A 19,436-nucleotide genomic window follows, 5' to 3' on the forward strand; every position below is an offset into this window, starting at 1 on the left:
GAGGAAGATGGACATTGGGAGTCGAAAGGGAGATTTGAAACTTCAACATCTTTCTTTTTTCCTTTGAAAGTTGTATTAACTTTTGTTCAACATCCTCTTTATCCATGATTAGTGTTATTATCGCTTCATTACCTTGCTGCAATATTTGGTATATTCCTGTTTCACCTACTGTGATTACTTCGAACGCTTTTTCTTCCTCCTTCTTTTTCATTGAGGTGATTGTTCGTGTATACTTGAGCCAGTCATCGCTTAGGGACTGGAGCGTCTTGATACACAATTGAATTCTTCGGAGTTTGTCTTCGAGTGTTCTATTTCTCATCGTATAGAGGATTTCCTGTTGCTCTATCGTTGCATCTGGTTCCGGAGACTTAAGTTCTACTGAATTTATTTCCAGAAGAAGATTGACTAACCTCTCTTTTGCCGGCTGGATGCTCGCAATAATGTTGCTGGACATAGTTCCCTGCTCGTGGCACCAAATATTTTGTGTCGTGGATTTCTGTTAAAGTAATTTGCAGTCAGTCAATAGTTGGAACAAGCAGGGGGATTTTACACGTTGGTTATCGAGGAGAAGAATTAGAGGTCCCTTGGAGTATTAGCGACACCACTTTGATGTGGATGATGTGTGTGTGTGTGTGTGTGTGTGTGTGTGTGTGCGTGTGTGTGTGTGTGCGTGTGTGTGTCGTAACGTTGTAGATAAAGGAGGAGAGTTAAATTCTTTACTTATAAAGGGTAAAGGGTCACAAAAACGATACGATACTGCTGATAATGACGAAAGGAAAAAAAGGAATCAACCAAACTGCTTGAGCGTAATGAAAAACTGGTCATAAAAAGCTCTCCGGACAACACTCATTACAGCTTATATACGGAAAAAGTGGGAGTGGTTTTGCTCAAATATTTTAACAAATATGATTTAAAACAAAGATCTAAGACATGAGTGATGATTGCATGGATAGATAATTTTTTATACTTTGGTCTCTCGCGAAATTGGAATTCGCGACACATCCAACCAACCTGGTTGAAATACATTGGTAAAGTGATTTTGGTGCTCAGGACCCCTCGCTTCCTCGAGTAGGAAAAATCCTGGTACAGTTCTGAGATCACAAGAATTAGTGCCTTTGTTAGCACATGTGTAACGAAGCTCTTTGTTACAGCACATGAATACTATGGACACACTATTATAGCTTACATTATAAGTATATCCACACATGCTACGTATTATATCCAGCGTATCAAATCAAAAACAAGGAAATTATTGATTCACTTGCTTCTCCGATTTCAACGACAGACACTGTAATTGTTGAATTCGTTGCTGTATGAACCAATTTGTCGTAATAAAGGTTTAATTATCCAAGTTTGAGGTTTATTGCCCAAGTGTAAGAAGCAAAGGAAATTAAAGAAATCGGCAAGAAGAAATAGAACAAAGGGGGCAGAATTAACCCTCTAAATCTTTGTCATGATCAGAAAGAAATCGTCGATACCTTCTGTCACTGATTGACATCGCTGGGTATATGTTGTATGTGTGGATTTACTGTGCAATATAAAATGTAAGCTAAAATTGTGTGTCCATTGTGCCTACATGCTTTAACAAAGAGTTCCATTCCACATGCGCTAACAAAGGCGCTAATTCTTTTAATCTCAGAACTGTACTAAGATATTTGAGGAAGCGGAGGGTCCTGAGCACTATAATCACTTTACATGTGTATTTCAACGAGGTCAGTTGGATAGACGATAGCGAGAGTCACTACTCTCTTTCTGTTCTTATTGATATCGTCATTGAATATGTCTTATTGACATTGCAATTGTTGAGTTCATTACTGTATTAATCATATTATCAGAATAAAGGTATAATTACCCATGTTCGAGGTACTATCAACTAAAAGAGCAGAAACAACTCTGCGATTCATTGAAGGAGATGTTGACCTTTACCGTTTTATTCTAATTATCAACACTTGTTGCTGGACCGTAGAACTCATTTCAGAACAGTGGCCAATTTAGTGAAACTTGCATATCAATGGCTTAGGCCACATGCTAAAACTATACTGTCCCATGAGAAATTCAATGGGAACGAAGAGTGTGGAGAAAGTAAGAGAGCAAGGAAATAGTGCTGAGGTTATATTGCATTGAGACAGCAAGAATAAATAGGACATGTTCGGGATTGGGAAGTGGTGGGAGTTGTAGCACGGTACTAAGGTTAGGTAAGATGAGGTACGCAGTGAGGGGAGGTTTTAGTGGGGAGCCGAGGAGAAGCGAATAGAGAAGGCGATAATGCAGACATATCTCACTGAGATGTCGCGGGATGCACTTCGGAGTGTAATTATTCCCTTGAGTACAACGTAATTGAAATGTTTCTGGCTAGAAAATGCGATGAAAACTGAATCTGGTAAAGGTCAAAGGGTTACTGACATTTGCCACTGTATTGTATCGTCCGAAAGACGTACTCTTCACCGACCATACCGTCTTTCAGCATAACTTGTTGACGTGGAGCTCATTTTTCTTTTACCTTGATATTTTCTGTTTCCAAATTCTTTGGTATTACCATTCTGTATTTAAATGTTCCATCGAGAGAGTATACACTGTTTATTTTATTTGCACAACTGACACAGTCCGAAGTGAAATGCCTTTTTTAACGCTATTCCCTATTATTATGAAGGTCACGAGAAAGAGAAAAGTGTTGTCATTAAGCTTCCTTATAACCATTGTATCGAAAGAATTATGGTAGGATGATGTTCAGTGTGGTGAAAGTTCGACCTGACGATATTGCTAGTCAGATCACTCTCGTTGACATCCGCTCTTCACAGCAATTAATTCGCAGGCAAGATAAATGCTTCCACTGTGGTTTATATTTGCAAATGATTCGCATTTTGTTAAGTCGTATGTACCAAAAGTGTTGAAATTTTGACGATTTTTTCTTTACCTGTTTATCTAGCACTAGCATTCAAATTTAAATGGAAGTCGATTGTTTTAATGCTATACTTTTAAGGAACTGTTAAAGGAAGCATGGACAAAGAAGAGTAAGTATGTGGATGCACCGGATAAAGTTGCATTTACTTGTCGTTCAATTCGGTTTGTATATGATTCCAACGGGAAATCTTATCACATGAGAGAGCCGCTAAACGTGCCGAGGTTCTCAGACATTTTATAAGACTTGCAAAGGTATGCTTCTATGGATTGTGGACTGATTCCTTCTTAATTATCCACCTGAAAGTTAATTAGCAACATTATTAATAAGAGTTTCTTCAGCATTTATATAACTTGAATAATTTGAACTCAACATTTTCCATTGTGAGTGCCTTGCAAAGCCTATTTATCGTTTTGGCGAAATCATGGAAAATGGGTTAAATTTGGTTTCTGTTTTTAGATTCTTCTTAATAGGTTTTTCCTGAATAAACTTCAAGTTTTAGTTTTCAGATCCATTATCTGAAAACACTTATAAAAATCACTTATAAATTAAACTTTTTAGCTTATTTTGGTCCATCAGAACATGGAATCTTCGCGAAGTTGCGGTTGTTATTTGAAAGTGAACACAATTGGGAACGTTTACGAGAACATCTAAATTCAGCTAAATTGTATGTATACCTTATTATATACTTTATTTAAGTTGTTATTTATGCTGCATTTTCCCATGTTTTTCAAACCTGCAGCCACCCAGCTTTGGTGTTCACGGTGGCCATTAGCATGACTACTTTTGGTAACAGCAAACGGCTTTCCGACGATATGTCATAATCCCTGGGTTTCTATATTCTTCAACTGCTGTCATGGTTCTGCTCCCCTGCTTTGATATTCAATGGTTGTTTTAACCTAATTTCGAAATAATTTGTGTGGTGCATTTGAAAAACTAAGCATGTTCGTTTACCAAATTTTGAGTTGCTGTACTTATAGCTGAGAGTGAACAGTGAGTTTGTCATACCTGCATAGATTAGGGATTTTTTGGAATGCGAAAAGTTTGAGGGCCGCAGTAGTGGTACTTGCAATCGCTAAATTCTTTCCTACCAATTAAAATTACTATAGGTTTCAATCGAATTAGTTTTAGTTCTTTATCTTACTGACCTCACTTTTATTAACGTTGTTCTTGGCACTGTGAAGAAAAATTGTACGGAATCTGAAAACATAGACTGGAAGAAAAACAACATTTTAGTTCGCGTTTTTATATTTCAGAAATCATTTTATGGTGAGTTGGTGCCTCCTGTTTTATCAGTAGACTTTTTCTTCCCGAAATAGTTACTCCTGCTACTTTAGCATGCTGTCTCTTCAGATAATTTGACTTACATGGAATGCCTGCCGAAATATCTTCAGCCATTCAAAATTCATGATGAGTTAACTAAACTTGCAGAGGATGATTTGTTCAGGTAAGCTTCCGATTTTTCATGTTGTGTTTAGTCGTCTTTCCTAGACTGAAATTTCACTATTCATTGGGTATCTTTTTTTGGCTACTATTAATCTCATTGCAATTTTTATGTCAGCGTGCAGAATTAATGCAAATTACTTTTCATTTTATATCTGGTGTTCTTCAATAAGCAGTTATTAGTACTCCATAAAAATGTAAAAATGGGATGGATTTTTATCATACTCTATATTTTTTCGGCTCTCACTGATGCGTGAAATTGATACCGTGGTGGATCTCGCTAGCAGTTGGTATTTTACACCGTGCATCATTGTCACGAATACTGCTAACAATCAGTCGATTTCGTTCAAATTTTTCACCTGTTGAGAAAGGAGTCAATCGCTAACTCCTCAGCTTTCATCAAAAAGACATAATCATTGTGCCATCATTTTTGAACACCGAAGGGCTCGCAGCCTAGGACTAAACTAAATACTGGGTAGGCTTTCCCAAACTATGTTTTTGGAAAAATGGTGCATTCACAGGTTTTCACAAATCCTGTAAAAATTTAATAAGTACTATGGAAGGTAATGTAATTTCAACTAACTTTTATGTGGACCAAAATACTATGGAAGGAAATGTTAGAAAAGGAATCGTAATAAATGGTGTAATGATTAGACGTTTTATTTGATTTCAGAGAAGTATATCTGTCGTTTTCTTTTGGCACAGACTTGTTTGGTGTAGAAAAATCTGAAGGTAGTTTTTTCTTGGTTTTTTCCTCGTACGCAGTGATTTAAAAATTGAAACGTTCCATTGAAAACTTTCATAAATTTATATCGTTGGAGATGTTAACCAAAAAGAAGTGCTTAACTAATAAAAGTGAATAATAAGCGATTTTTGCAGGCTTGTACGGTGTTGTCGATCTTTACATTTGCTGATAACAAGACCATTTCTATACATTCATCACGTTTGAACCCATTGTCATCATTTGTTCCTCTGAGAACATCAACGCCGTTGCCACTTGCAGAAAGCTGTTGCCAGCAACTCGGTTCAGATTAGATTTTTAAAAAACTAGGGATTTTAAGATTTTTCAGTCCAACAGATTTTGCTGAAACTAATGATCAGTTGCCTTTCTAGTTCATTTGATCGCAGAAGTAATACTGATTAATTACACTTGTTGATGTTGATGATGACGATGGCTGCAAAATCCTGGACTACGAAGGCAAAGCTACTGTTGTTATTCGAAAATGGGGCCTAAAGTCAACTATGGTATCTCCTGGCCTTGTTATTTGAATTTTGTAAAAAAGTCCATGTTAATTTGTAAATTTGAATCGGCCGGATTACTTTTTTAGAATATAATTGTTCTAAAATCTTTAACATGATTGAGTCTCACATTCTTTTATATTCATGATTCAGATGAAGTACGATCAAAAATGTTATCTGGAATTATACAGTTCATTTCTGCAACAGTTTTGTCGCCGAAGTATTAGCATTCGATGCAAAAGGAATCGCGACGCTTATTACAAAAAAGCAGGTAAAGTAACGAAATTAGATGAAAATGGATTATGCATTTATTAATTCGAAAGAGCCGTATATCGAGATGTATCATCCGCCAGCTCGTAAGTTTCATGGATTTCGGATTTCGCCTTTTTTTACTAAATCTTTACTGATTTCCAGGTCGAATATATGTTACATATGGAAAAACGAAACTGATACTACGAAATGATATAAACATTCAAGCGGCGACTCAAAATGCATTGTTCAGACTACCAGCTAATTTCATAACTTTTGATTAAGTTTTTGCAGATGTTCAAAAAAGTTTAAATTTCTATGAAGTTTTTTTTTTTTGCCAGAAAAAACTATTAGCAAAATTATTTTTATACTCTGAAAGGAACTATTCTCTTTGTCATTTTTTGTCATTATTAGGCAATGAATTAAAGCGAGAGATCCAAGTTATAGAAAATATCTATTATTTGTGTTTTTTAATTATTTGGTCATGTTTACTTTTTGTTGTCTTGTTCTATATTTCATAATATTTCTTCAATTACCCAGACTTATAAAACATTATCTGAATATCATTGTATCTTTGGATATGATAGTTTTTCTCCTGGATTCTTTCGGTTTTATGCTGAGGATGCGCGTGGAGAATTTATAATGATAATCACTTCAAGTTGCTATTTTAAATTCTTCAGAGCTTTCTTGATATTTTAAATTTATCTTCGAGCTGCTAACATTGTACCGTAGAGATTACACAAAATTTTTTTGTACAAAAAAGTCGTTTTTTCGAATTTTTGTTAATATCGAGGTTGACCTTAGTTCATGGTTGAGACGGGTGGTCAGAACTGTGGTTCAGTATCCATTTTAAGCGATTTAAGTACTAAACGATTTGACTTTAATCGGCTCGTATTCCAGCCTGCTTGTTTTACTACCATTAGTTGCTGGTCGCATTTGTAAATATCGCCGCTGCGTACAAATCAAGAAATGGTATTCTAAAACGAGTAGCTTAGTCTTTATACGTAGATTACTGTACTATTGTCATTAATATTGGTATTGTTTTTTATTTCTGAACATTAATTATGAGATGAATTTCTGAGATTTATGCCTTATAATTTTTTTAACCAATTTTTGTTAGAGTTTCAAATTGTCCTAGGAAAATTAATTTTTTTGCCTTTTCTTTTTTTTCACTTGTATTGGTGTATTTTCTTAATCCGGTCCCTTATCATTTGTATTTTCTATTTCCATCAAATTTAAACTCTTTTCAAATACTGTTGGTTGTTATCTCCTTCAAAAGTTCTTGGAGAGCTTAGTTAATGTTGTATTACATGGATTAACGGAAATTACGAGATCAAAAGATATTACGTGGTAGACGCTCTGTACCAAATTTTTTACTATAAACTACAGCTATTTGTTTTTCTAAATGGGTAACTTAGTTATCATTGTATTCGTTGGTTGAGTTTCCTTTCGATTTCGCATCGCTTCTTTCACTGCTATATTAACTCTTTGATTTCGTTCGCAAAAAATGGGACTTAGCAGAACCACTCCCGTCTTTCCCAAGAATTCGAAAATATCAACTCCATAATACTGGTGTATTTTTTCTGTTCCTGCGCAGCCTTTAAACCTGTCAGGTTGGAAATGTAGTGCTTTCGAACATCTCAGGGGAAATAGTTTACGCTTGTATCATAGAGCTGTATTTTTTTATCAATTTTACGCACGGGCTTCCTTATTATTCAGTTTCATGATATTCTTTTAATATATAGGATGGTATCCAACATAATCAATGTGGAAACCTTAAATGCATTTTGCGTTTATTCATGTTTAATCTTCGGCTGTTTACTTTTTCATAAATCTATTTTTGTCGTCTAATATTCTTACATGAAAAATTTCCTGCTGAAGGCTGACTTTTGAGCCTCCTTTTCAGGGTACTTACCACTTTAATTCGATCAGTGGATCGAATTAAAAACGAAAAAGATTGAATTAAATAATGTAATACTTAGAAAAAATTTGAGATGGATCGTCATATTGCGTGCTTTCTAGTTGAGTGTATAATCTGTGTAGGCAGATAGCTTTAGTGGGAATTTTGGCTGTGATACTAGTGCTGATGCATTTGTATGCATAGTTATTGCTTCATACTCCATCTCTAATCATTGTTTTTCCAATTAGTTTAGTGGGAAGTTGGAAGAGTTCATAAGGAAAAGACTATCAACCAGTTTTGTCAGGCGGGATAGTTTTTGTCAGAATGGGTAAAGTTTTCTAATAAAAGATTAGGTTGAGTTGGACTAACGACTCATGAATAAGTCATTTAAATCGCATTAAGGATGGGTGAACTTTGAATATTCCCCAACAACTGAAAATATGGGTTGAAATAATCATATAAAAACATAAGTCAGAGGCAGCAAGGCGATCGGAATAGAGTAACAGCGTATAATGCTTCAAGTTATTAGCAAGTTGGTTAAACTGCTGGTATTCCCATTGCGTTTGTACTTTTTCTTTGGTTCATTTTCCTTAGATTATTTTGTATGGAGTATGTATACTTGTATTTATGCAAAACACTTTATAATTGCACTTATATGCTGATTTATATATATATTTGTTTACACCTATGTTTATTTATACTTATATAAATTGCTTTATATAAAATAATTTAAAGAAATCAACCCAATGAAAAATAAGCTGTGATCATATGCAATGCTGGGGATATTAACGGTATAGTTAATTTGTTAACAAATAGGAGCGGTAAAATATTTTTTGTAATTGGGTTGCCTGAATCGTTATCATCATATACATTTGCAGGTTATGGTGATCAGATTCACATCAAATGTAACCGATCCACCAGTGATGTTATATATGGGTGTTGACAAATTTGAAAATGAAAATTTGATAAGGTAAAGATTTGTTGAAACATCGTTGTGTTTGGAAGCTTTATGCAGATTGCTTCTTTATTTTGTTTATAATATTGAATACAGGTGTTGAGAGGTTAGAGAATAACGGTCAAGCGGGAATAATTTCCTTACGCCTAGCTTGTATAAAACGGGATAGAAAACTTGAAATTTGCAATTTCCAATGTATCAAAGAATTGCAGAAATTTATGGAGTCACCTTCAGATGGGGTTGGCCCGAAGATGTTTGGTTTCATGTTGATAAAGTATCATCCGCACATGTGTATGCGCGTCTACCGTCAGGACAAACAATCAACGATATGCCAGAAGCTTTAGTTGAAGATTGCGCTCAGTTGGTAAAGGCTAATAGCATCCAGGTCTTCATTTATTGAAAAGCCGAAGATGTGATGCCGTCCCAACACTATTTTCTGAATAAAAAACTTGGCTGGAAAGTGTTTTAAATTTTAAACTAAGATACACGAGAATTGTAAATATTGGGCAAACTTTATTTCTTTTAAGGGCAACAAAATGAACAATATCGATGTAGTTTATACTCCTTGGGATAATTTGAAGAAAACAGGTAGTATGGATGTTGGACAAATTGGCTTTAAGGATGAAAAAAAAGTGAAGAAGGTGATTTCTTCTGCAGAAAATGAAATGCTAGTTCTGTTAGACTACATGCATATCTCTTGTGTTGCTGAGATAACAGCTCAGTAAGAAATTTCGATATCAGTATTTAGATTTTCAACCCGTTTGTTGGTAAATTATTCGTGAAATTAATGAATGGAATTTAGAAATCCATTGGTACTGCTTCTAGATCTGACTGAATATTTGTGTTTCCCAGTGCTAATTATTTGCTAATTATATATTATTATATATATGCTAATTACTCACGTTTCTGTTCGATTGTTTTTTATAATTTTAGATCCATGTTGCGAAGCGCATTAATGATATTGTTAACAGATTAAACAAGACTGAAGTACGTGTGGATATTGATTATCGAGTTGAAAAAGAAGAGAGAGATGCAAAGGAACGTCAAATTAAGGTAATATACTTATTTGCATTATAAGTACAAGCGTTTAGTAGACTTTCATAATCAGCATCAAAAATCCGAAATCCTAAAATCCTTTTGGTCGAAATAGTCATTATAAGGTCATAAAGATCAAATTTAAATTCTTGTACATCTCTTTCGGTTAGATCTGGTTAATCAAAAATCACGACAATATTTAGCAGAAATATGCTGAATTAACTGCTAGTGTTAAGCGAAATGTAAAGCCTCTCTTGGGTACAGAAATAACATTTCGTAGGAGCATCAAAGACGATATTTTGAGTGATGTATCGATTTGAATGATGTATCTATTATATATGAACTATTTGTTTCGTTATGGTCATTTGAGTCCATGATTTTTTGAATTCCTTCAAGAAACAAAAGCAACGCGAACTCAAAGAAGTTGAAAAAGCAGAAATGGAAAGAAGAGAAAAAGAGCGTCAAATGCGTTCCTATGATAGTGTTTTCATTGAGGAAAAGATGCATTCGAATCATGATGGTGGTAATGATTCCGATGATTTTATGTGAACATTTGATGACTTTTATGTGAACATTTGATGACCTGTTTTGTTGTCTTTCATGGCTGATTGATTCTGGCTATTATTAATTTATGCTGACTTTTCACTTTTTTGGAGTATACTTGGACTTCTTTTTTACCAGTCGATAATACTAAAAAGTGGTTATTCCATCGAATGTTATGTGGTGTACGAACCCAACCAATCTTCCTGATACTTTTTTATGCTGGGTTTTCTGTCCATTTGGTCGGTGGCTTTGTAGAAATTGTTATTGCAGAAATTGTTAAATTTTAAAAGTTTCCCGTCCCTTTAACATATCATCAACTACAGGCAGATTTTCACGATGTATCACTTTGAGATAAAAGCAGTAACGAAACTTCCTCCTATTTCTTAATTTTTTCTGTTCGCTATGGACTCTGCGACTATCCTGGACGTTAACAGGATGATGTGACTACTTTCATATTCTATGTAATATGGCATTAAATCACGAACGATTTCGTTAAAAGTTGGTCGATCTACAGGTTGTTTTCGCCAACACTGTAAGACAATGTTGTAGATGTAATAAGGCATAGCCGATGGTTTCTCCATCCGATGATCGTCTAAAGTTTTTTCAATGATGAGAAATCAAGCTTTGCTTGATGGAAAAAAGAAAAAGGGAAGTAGATGGAGTTCACCGAATAATAACGAGTCCGAATTGTCGCAGCCAAAGTTACCGCAATTATTAGAGTTGGAGGTTTGGCTCCAGTTCACGGTTCAGTGGAGTACATTATTCCAAAGTTCTACAGTTATCGATGTACTAGTCTCGAAATCGGCACCTTTCAGGAAAGGTAACACTTTTTCGTTTGGCAACATCCCATATGGATCAATGACACCGTAAATTTCGGTAGCGAGTATTGCATATGCCCACACATCTGTTTTGGTGCTTAACTCCCGGCGATGTAACACTTCCGGTGGTGACCATTTGAAACTGCAATGAAGTACAACCCAGGCGTAATCACAAATTCGTCTGTGAATGTATTAGATATTTCGTAAATTGCTGCGCAACTTACGGTATTTTTTGCGGGTCGTCGGGAAGGAAATGTACTTCATGACGAGTTGTTTTTGATAGACCAAAGTCACTTACTTTTAGCACATATCTGTAAAATCCAGGATTTTCACTTCAGTAAGATAGAGATGTATGCAGTGCTCGTAACTTGTAAGACCTATTATTAGAAATAACCGTCACTAGGGCGCAGCTATGAAGTAGACCAGAGTTGTACGATAAAAATACTACTAGCATACCTTGTTTCATCTGTCGGGTGATGACAAATTAGAACGTTACGCGCAGCGAGATCTCCGTGCACAATTGGAGGATCCAGTGAATGAAGATGTGCCATACCGCGCGCTATTTGCGTGAGGAAATCAATGTGTTCATTTGCCGATATATTATATTCATGTATCTAGCATATATTCTTATTAATTCTTCGAAATTAAGTCTTATTAATTTCATTGATTCTCCGGAATCAAGACTGTAAATTGGTATATTCCGCATATAATTTATTACGTGAACAAACCTGTATGGCTAATAGCGAAATTTATATATTTCCTACAGACTCAGAACTGCAAAGTAATACCTTCATGAAGTCAGCCAACGATCCGACGTCCATAAGTTCGAATGTGAGCATTGCATACTCCTTCGTTTTATTATAACAAAAGCCGTAGAATTTCGTCACATTTGGATGGCTTATTACCTGAAATTTCTTACCTTTCAGTTTGGTAACGATAGATGGTCCTCCTCTCCATTCTATTTCCTTTCAATATCTTTGAGAGTCTTTTGTTTTCTCTTCATCAATAAATTATTAAATTTAAATCTTTATTCCATGCATAGTTTTCAGACTAAAATGTCTTTTATGGCTTTAATAAGTTCCCGGGAGTTTGGTTTTCTGAATTTCAAATTTCTAATAAATTGCCTGCAAAATTTCCATTTCAGAAATCCATGGTTGTCGATGATCCGCCTCCGGTGTAGTTATTTTCAATTTTTTAATAGCGACATTTACCTAGGAGTATTTATTTCCCCTGTTAGTAAAAATGTGTTAAGTGCTAAAAAAATAATCAAGTGCTGAAAAAGTTAAAAAACGAAGTCTCTGCTGAACTGTAAACTCAAATCATTCTCTGAATTTGACTTAAATTGTAGTACTGAAACATTATCTTATTGGCAAAAAAAGGATTTTTCCGATTTTTATTATGCTGTATCCCGTGATATTGATCGTCTCTAAATTTAATGCTGGCTTTGAAAATAACGCATTACCTCACCATCTACTGTCTCTAGCTTTCCACGATATACTGCACCGAATGCTCCGGATCCAAGCATGTCTTCTGGAGAATATTTCTATAATTCAGGAATTGAAAATTTTGTAAAATTATGTTAAATTTTCCAAAGTTTTCAATTAATATTGCGAGAAAAAGTCATTATATTTGAAAAACTGTTTTATCATGCAAAATGGGGAATATTTCTAGGTAGCTCAATAGAATGACGCCATAAGATGTAGACCAAATTTGAAATATCGATTTCGATGGCAGTATCTGCCTTTAATACTGAGTCATCAGTCGGTCCAGCATCGGGAGTTGAGTCCTGAAGAAATTTTTTTTCTGAATATTATGAAAAGAAGAATGGTGCATTATGTTCAGTAACATGAAGGTATAATAATATTGAAGCATGTGATCATAGGAGTTTTCCAATACCTTTCGTTATCATGTGATTGAGCAGTGAGAAATTTAAAAACATGAAACTGCTATAAAAAAAAGAAAAGGAGTACATAGTAGGTGCTACCCTTCTACCTCCCACTTCTCCAGCTTCATCGTCCTGAAAATTATTTCCGGAGAGAAAATGCTAACAGTTTAAAGAAATAAGTTGGAAAGTTTGATTATTGGTAGGGAAGTTGGGAGACCTTAGGGGATTTCGCATTTCTCCTTGACATAGAACGCTTTATGTAAGTTCGAGCTTCTTCGATAACATCATTACTAAGTTGTATAGAGTGAGCAAATTCCATATGTGACTTTTTGTAAGGGTCGAAAATAGAACGGGAAATAAGCGAAAATGTTTGCGACAGGAGTGCCGGTTCTGTTGTCTGAAATGACTCGAATTGACCCGTAATCAAACATTAATGTTAATTTGATAGCATTATTTTACCAAACATCCAAGAAATCAGTATATTTGGCTATTATTTTAGAAATTTTTCATTGGAACGAATTAAACTTTTGTCTAACTCTGTGCCGGTGACAATACCTGATCAAAATGTCGCGCTGCCCATTGTTCACTTTTCATCGTCACTGCATAAATGTCGCGAGTTGGTGAAGTGAATGGTGGTGGGACACTGTGGAAATGAACAACTTGCTGCTGAAGAAAAACGATATTTTGGAGAGTAAAAATACGTTCTGAATTTATTTTTCACTGTAGAAAAATGGCGAAAGCCTGTGATAAGTTTAAATACCTAAACTTATAAACAGTCAATCATGAGCATAATTCTAGTTTTAAGTTGCTGAAGCCTTAACCGTCTACGATTTTACGTTTTCAAGCGTTCAAATTCTTAACACAGAATTCGATATTCAAATAAAGATACTCAATCTCGACAGTTAATAATTGCGCCTTCCAATGCAATTCATTTATAATGCAATGCTTGATGCAGATGAAATTCAACACTTATTCATTATTGCTAACTTTTTTGGTAGGTCCATAACTGAGTTTGTGTGGAATTGGTGATTGGTAATTTGCATAGTAATAGACTAAGTCGTAGAGTGTTGAGAATTGTCGATTAAACAATAAGTAACGTCCAATTCGACTACGACGGATTGTATACGTCTAAATGACATTAATTTAGTTAAACTTCAGGAATTTATTCGGCTATTTAATTAATCAATCACTTGTTTTAATTGTTCTTATAATTCATCTGTGCATTGCGAACTCTGTTTGAAACACATATGTATAAATAAATACGCTGTGCTATTTGCTAAAGTAATATGCATTAATCAAGTATTTTTCGGGAAAATTTCTCGGCATTCTTAAATTAGACTTAAGACTCGATGCCTTGATGTAGAATGGTAATGAAGTATGTTCGATATGCTCTGGATCGATATCCTCTTTTTCGGGGCTGAACTTATTCTCATCTTTATACTCTTGTTCAATTACTTTCTGTAACTTTCATTTTATTAGGCGATGCGAAATAATTACGTTTTGTTTTAAGAATTTCAGAATCAATTGAAAACTATATCTCTTAACAAAATCAACCTCCAAAGGGTTGTTGTTAGTTAAATGAATGACTAAACTAACAGGTTAGCAGGTAAATACGCTGTACAACACCTTGGACACTTCTTGATGACTAGGTGGTGCTGATACATCTGCAAGTCCTACTGATGTTGATGCATCCTTCTTTGAATTATTTTTCTGAAAAAAAAAATGGACCTTTTGCTTTGAATAAAACTTTGTTCCTTTTTGAAATGGATAATTATGACTCGTTATTACACCTTTCATGTGCTGATGATCACTAAATGACTCATTATCTTTTGTAAGCCAAACTATTCCATGTCCCAAATCATTTCACACCAAATTACACTTTAGCACGAAATAAATTTAGGGCAATAAGCAAGCAAGCTTTAATTTGTAGAACTCAATAAGTCATTGGTGCTTTTCGCGAGGTCATAATGACATTTGCCAGAATCTCTTTGAAATAGTCATAAATTTCATTTGACGATAACTGAGAAAGGCTAAATTAAAACAATTATAGCTGCTCTATTCCAAGATCTGCAGATTAAATAATGTCCGTCAAAAATAAATCTCATATCTTTGATGCAATTGTTTGGTGCTAATAGATCTGGAAACTGATTTGAGGGTGAAATCGGGGAAGAAGTGAAGTTTTCAGTAGATTAGGAGGGTGAAATCGGGGAAGAAGTGAAGTTTTCAGTAGATTAGGCTTAGTTAAAAAAGTGAATGGTAAAAAGATGAAAATGTTTCCACGATCTTAAATTCAGCAATTTTCCCCACAGACTGATCCATTATCTTACACCTCTCCCCTTTCTGTTTTATTCACTTTAGTATCATATGAGATCAGTGAAATGTATCATAAAAAAAGAAAATTATTTAAGCCTTAAAGCCTTAGAATTATTTAAGCCTTATTCATATATAAAATTCACATAGCAGTATTACGTCAAAAAACGAAAACAAAAGGAAAGATTAGAAAGATCTGTTGGTTAAAAATACGAAGAACTAGGATGTTTGCAGTATATGTAAGCTTTTCTCTGTTCTAAGGTAGTAGGTTAACCTTTTGTAAACCGGTTTGTGCCTCATCATCGACAGTAGACAAATGAAGAACGGAAGTCAAACGCATACTCAAGTCATTCAGAGCTCCTTTTGCTGCTGTAATGTTGTTATTTTCAGGTTGAAATCCAATCAAATAATTGTTCTTAATTAGCATCCTCAAAATAACTGTTAGATGTCAATCTATGCAGAAAATAGTGATATCAAGTCTTTTCATCATAATAAGTACTTCAATGCTCTAGTTCTCGTCCTTAAAATTAGTTTATGTGTATTTTGTTATATTTTTAACTGATAATTTGATTCGTATAAGCTTTTATCATTTCATTCAAGATTTTGTTGCTTTTGCAGCACATAACAAGGATGATATAAGGCCGGTGATCTCGAGCATCGATATTGAGCCAAATTGGTGAGAAGATGACAAATAATCCTTAAAAAAAAGTTTCGCACAAATTTTGTACAAACGTATTTTTTTCCATTCGCTTTTTCGTACAAATTTCAAAAGTTAGGAAAAAATGTTTCATGTTTTCAACTGACTAGATTCTTTTCCTCTGATATATTATTTTAGAAATCAAGATCAGAGTTGACGACAATCATTCAAAAGACTTTTTTACCTGGTCTATAAGAACTATGGTCTTCCATGAGATAGTCATAAGCAGTGTTAAGATCAGAGATTCCCAAAAACCATGTTGGATGAGCAAACAGTCTTTTGTTTGCTGGAATAGATTAAAAATTTATTCAAACAAAGAAGGAGTTTTAAGTAGTTAAACTTGAATAAGCAGTGGTGATAATTATGAAATATGAATTTTACCATCATAGAAACTTTTCTTGATAAGCCAACAAGATGGTATCAACCCGATGTTCGACCGAAACGATCGATTTCCAATCCACTGACCCAATGACCATTGCATTGGGAGTCGTAAAAATGTTCGACCATCTGATGTTATGCTATCAATTTCACGAACTCTAAATGCTTCATATTTTGGTCATTTATTGTCACTTAGTGTAAATTACGTGCAAAATACCGTTCTACGCTTGAGAGTCGATTTAGCTTTTACACTTTTTCAGAAGTTATACTCTTGAGAATGTAACAGTTTTTTGACCGCCACCCTATGGGTGTCCATTCCTATTATTTATAGAAAATATATAAGGAGAGAGAATGTATTCGAAAATCACTGAAATTCTTCGCAAAGCACATTAATTTGATCTCCCGCTATACAGTTGATATCCAAACATGATGTGCCCCCGAAATAATCCCAAAGAGCGATGTGTGGTACCTAAGATAATATCTGTTAGCAAGCGGGAAAACAATAAGTTGGAGTATTTTCATAGTTGTATTGACTATCATACTATCATAACAGAAACTGCATACTTGAAAAAACTGATTGTTGATTAGTTTGTTCAAGGCTTTCAGACTTTAAACAAAGAGAATCTGCATAGTATCTCTGAATCCCATTTCCCCAGATTCTATTTCAGTTAAATTTGCAAGATATTTATGACTTCTCTAGATATTTTCTGAAGGTTTGTAAATGACACAACGAACTTGCATTTATAACACGAGATTGGCTAGAAAAAAATACTTGCCTGAATTGGGTTTGCTTTGATTCCTCTGAATTTTTGCCACCAAGAAAGTTTTTGTATGTTTAAGTTAAAATTCGCGGCTTTGTCGAATGTTTTGAAGAGCAGATCGTCTCGTAACGGAAGACCATTTATATCTAAGCCAAATCTATAATTGCTCTGCTAAATAAGGTTAATGAATTGCAACCTTTGTTAAAATCTTTTCTGCGATTCAAAATTAGTAACAATTTTGCAAATAATAAGCCGAAAAGTAAAAAAAATCAAAGCACAGTTGTGTCTGTTTCGCTTTTTATTGTAAAAATGAATTTTTTTTCCATTTATTTACTGGAAAATCATGTTGTTTTTAAAAATTGTAGGAAATCAATATTCAGATTGTGACGAACTTATAAAGTCTTTGTGCGAATTCAGCACTATCCATATATATTTCATCCGCATCATGTCCATCACCAATTGCGGATTCAGGCTCGTTAGAGTATATTGATGAAAGATCGGATGCACCGTCTAATTTATCATTGATACGGTAAATAGCGTTTGATGGAAGCAGAAAAGTATCATCATGGGCAAGGAAGTATTCACCCGTATTGGACATCACTTAACAAAAAACGTGATTAGATGGGTTTTCGATCGTTTGTTTCTTATTTCCTGTATAGAAATTATGATATACTAATGGCCACGACTACGATAAATTAAAATACCATTGCTTTATAAGCAATATATACCAACTCGAAAATATTTTTCTTTTTGACTTAACTATGTAAACCCTTTTGCGCCTAAATTAAATAAAAATAGAAATAACTAAATCCTTTTCCCAAAGAAACTCTCTAGAATTCAATGTCAACTAAACGATACCAAAAGAATGCACAGATTAACTAGCATTTGACTTCACGAACAGCACGTTGACAAATAATATCTTTGACTAAATTTAAACATCGCAAAATTTATTTCCGTACTTTAATACTCAATAAACACTACGAAAAATTTGCATCTCTATGACATACTCTGAAGAATTTTGCTTATTTTACTTAATGAAACACTTAATATTTTGGTAATGTTAATATTCTGAGTGAGTTCTATTACATCTTCATTAAGAAATTTGATATAATCTGATCTTTGCACGTTTATTCGGGATAATTGAGCACAGAAAAACACTTGCTTATGATAACACACTTTACTAAGCTATTTTAGCTATTTCGCAGGGTATAACAAGTCGTGTGTTGATAATTTAAACGAATTTAGCATCCACAAATACTTCCGCATAATTGGTTGGAAATTAAAAAATTCTGTCTGCGGTAGACTTTTACTAATTCCATTATTAACTATCATTTATCCTTCTCGTCATCCACTTAATATTTGTTAACTAGTCTTTTGTCATTCTTATAGTTAGACTTCATCCTACAATTTCTATCATTATCAAAATATTCTATCATCCATCTATCAGCTTAACACTGCAACTGAACGTCTTCTTTGGACTTGTGGAAATGCAATGCATTGATACGAAACAATCTGCAGAGATTTATTTGTAAAAGTTTACATAAGCAAGCTAATTTCAGTAAGTAAAAAAAAAAACTGAAGCCTTGATTTTAAAAAAGCACCGAAAATCTCTGGAAGTCACGATAAAAAGGTACAGAATCTAACTGCTCAAATGAAATACCCAACTTGCTTTTCTTTTTCGAAATTCTGTAAAGAACCAAACATAAAGCATATTTTCACAACTAGTATGTTGGTGAATATTGGAGGATTTCGTTAGCATCCCTTCGAGAAACTTTATTTTGTAGGAAATTTTAAAATATGTGATAAACCTAAGTTGATTATCAATCACATTATTCAAGAAATTCAGTTGGTAATGACAATCTTTCGGAATAGAATGACTGTGGAGATCCACCGGCAATATTGCAAGCACCAAACAACTCTTTCAAACACTTCCGCTCCAAAACGATTCAAGAGTTTACTTCCCGTTATCCTGCAGTGTTGAAAAGATGGAACAAGCATTTCGCTTACTTATCATATTGAAATTTCAATACATTGTAAATTTTAAATTATAAACAACCAAAAAATAATCAACCTTGACCTTCTCAGAAAATCGTATCTTTGTGTATATGAATCATCAAAATATCCATAGCATTTAAAAATGAAAAAAATCGTTCCCATAAGACGGACTCTCGCCAGAAAGATATCCAAATAATTGGCTCTTATGACCTAAGATGTATACTTCAAGATGATCCAGGAGTCAGCGGAATATATTAAAATCTTCACTGCAGTAGGGTACCAGATCAATGTTCGCGAATTCTCCATGCTGATCTCCGTGTTATTGATCA

General features: G+C 34.3%; 4 protein-coding genes across 4 annotated transcripts; 2 read left to right on the plus strand and 2 right to left on the minus strand.

Annotated features, from left to right (window-relative positions):
- Positions 1–80: 80 nt before the first annotated feature.
- On the minus strand, positions 81–454 carry LOAG_18389 (hypothetical protein; the record flags this gene model as incomplete). The annotated part of the gene is made up of 1 exon (XM_020451049.1): positions 81–454. A coding segment is annotated over one exon (372 nt), but the record flags the coding sequence as incomplete, so codon positions are not given.
- A 1,604-nt stretch (positions 455–2,058) lies between these two features.
- LOAG_03026 (hypothetical protein) lies at positions 2,059–3,723 on the plus strand (the record flags this gene model as incomplete). The annotated part of the gene is made up of 5 exons (XM_003138563.1): positions 2,059–2,109; positions 2,230–2,333; positions 2,732–2,871; positions 3,461–3,566; positions 3,642–3,723. The coding sequence occupies 5 exons, from the start codon at positions 2,059–2,061 to the stop codon at positions 3,721–3,723; spliced, it is 483 nt and encodes a 160-aa protein (XP_003138611.1).
- Positions 3,724–8,602: 4,879 nt separating this feature from the next.
- Positions 8,603–10,536, plus strand: LOAG_03027 (coiled-coil domain-containing protein 25). Its single transcript, XM_020446195.1, has 5 exons — positions 8,603–8,700; positions 8,898–9,070; positions 9,213–9,326; positions 9,619–9,738; positions 10,117–10,536. Exons 2-5 carry the CDS (start codon positions 9,014–9,016, stop codon positions 10,267–10,269), a joined length of 444 nt encoding a protein of 147 aa, XP_020303430.1. The 5' UTR covers positions 8,603–8,700; positions 8,898–9,013; the 3' UTR covers positions 10,270–10,536.
- Positions 10,537–10,545: 9 nt separating this feature from the next.
- LOAG_03028 (TK protein kinase) lies at positions 10,546–17,710 on the minus strand (the record flags this gene model as incomplete). Its single annotated transcript, XM_020446196.1, has 16 exons — positions 10,546–10,855; positions 11,072–11,223; positions 11,306–11,392; positions 11,538–11,695; positions 11,870–11,986; positions 12,544–12,624; positions 12,787–12,867; positions 13,184–13,363; positions 13,522–13,632; positions 13,954–14,094; positions 14,320–14,424; positions 14,581–14,676; positions 15,551–15,645; positions 16,158–16,259; positions 16,355–16,509; positions 17,505–17,710. The coding sequence occupies 16 exons, from the start codon at positions 17,708–17,710 to the stop codon at positions 10,647–10,649; spliced, it is 2,076 nt and encodes a 691-aa protein (XP_020303431.1). The 3' UTR covers positions 10,546–10,646.
- Between the last annotated feature and the right edge of the window lie 1,726 nt (positions 17,711–19,436).

Source organism: Loa loa (genome assembly GCF_000183805.2).
Source record: "Loa loa unplaced genomic scaffold supercont3.287, whole genome shotgun sequence".
NCBI lineage: Eukaryota > Metazoa > Nematoda > Chromadorea > Rhabditida > Onchocercidae > Loa > Loa loa.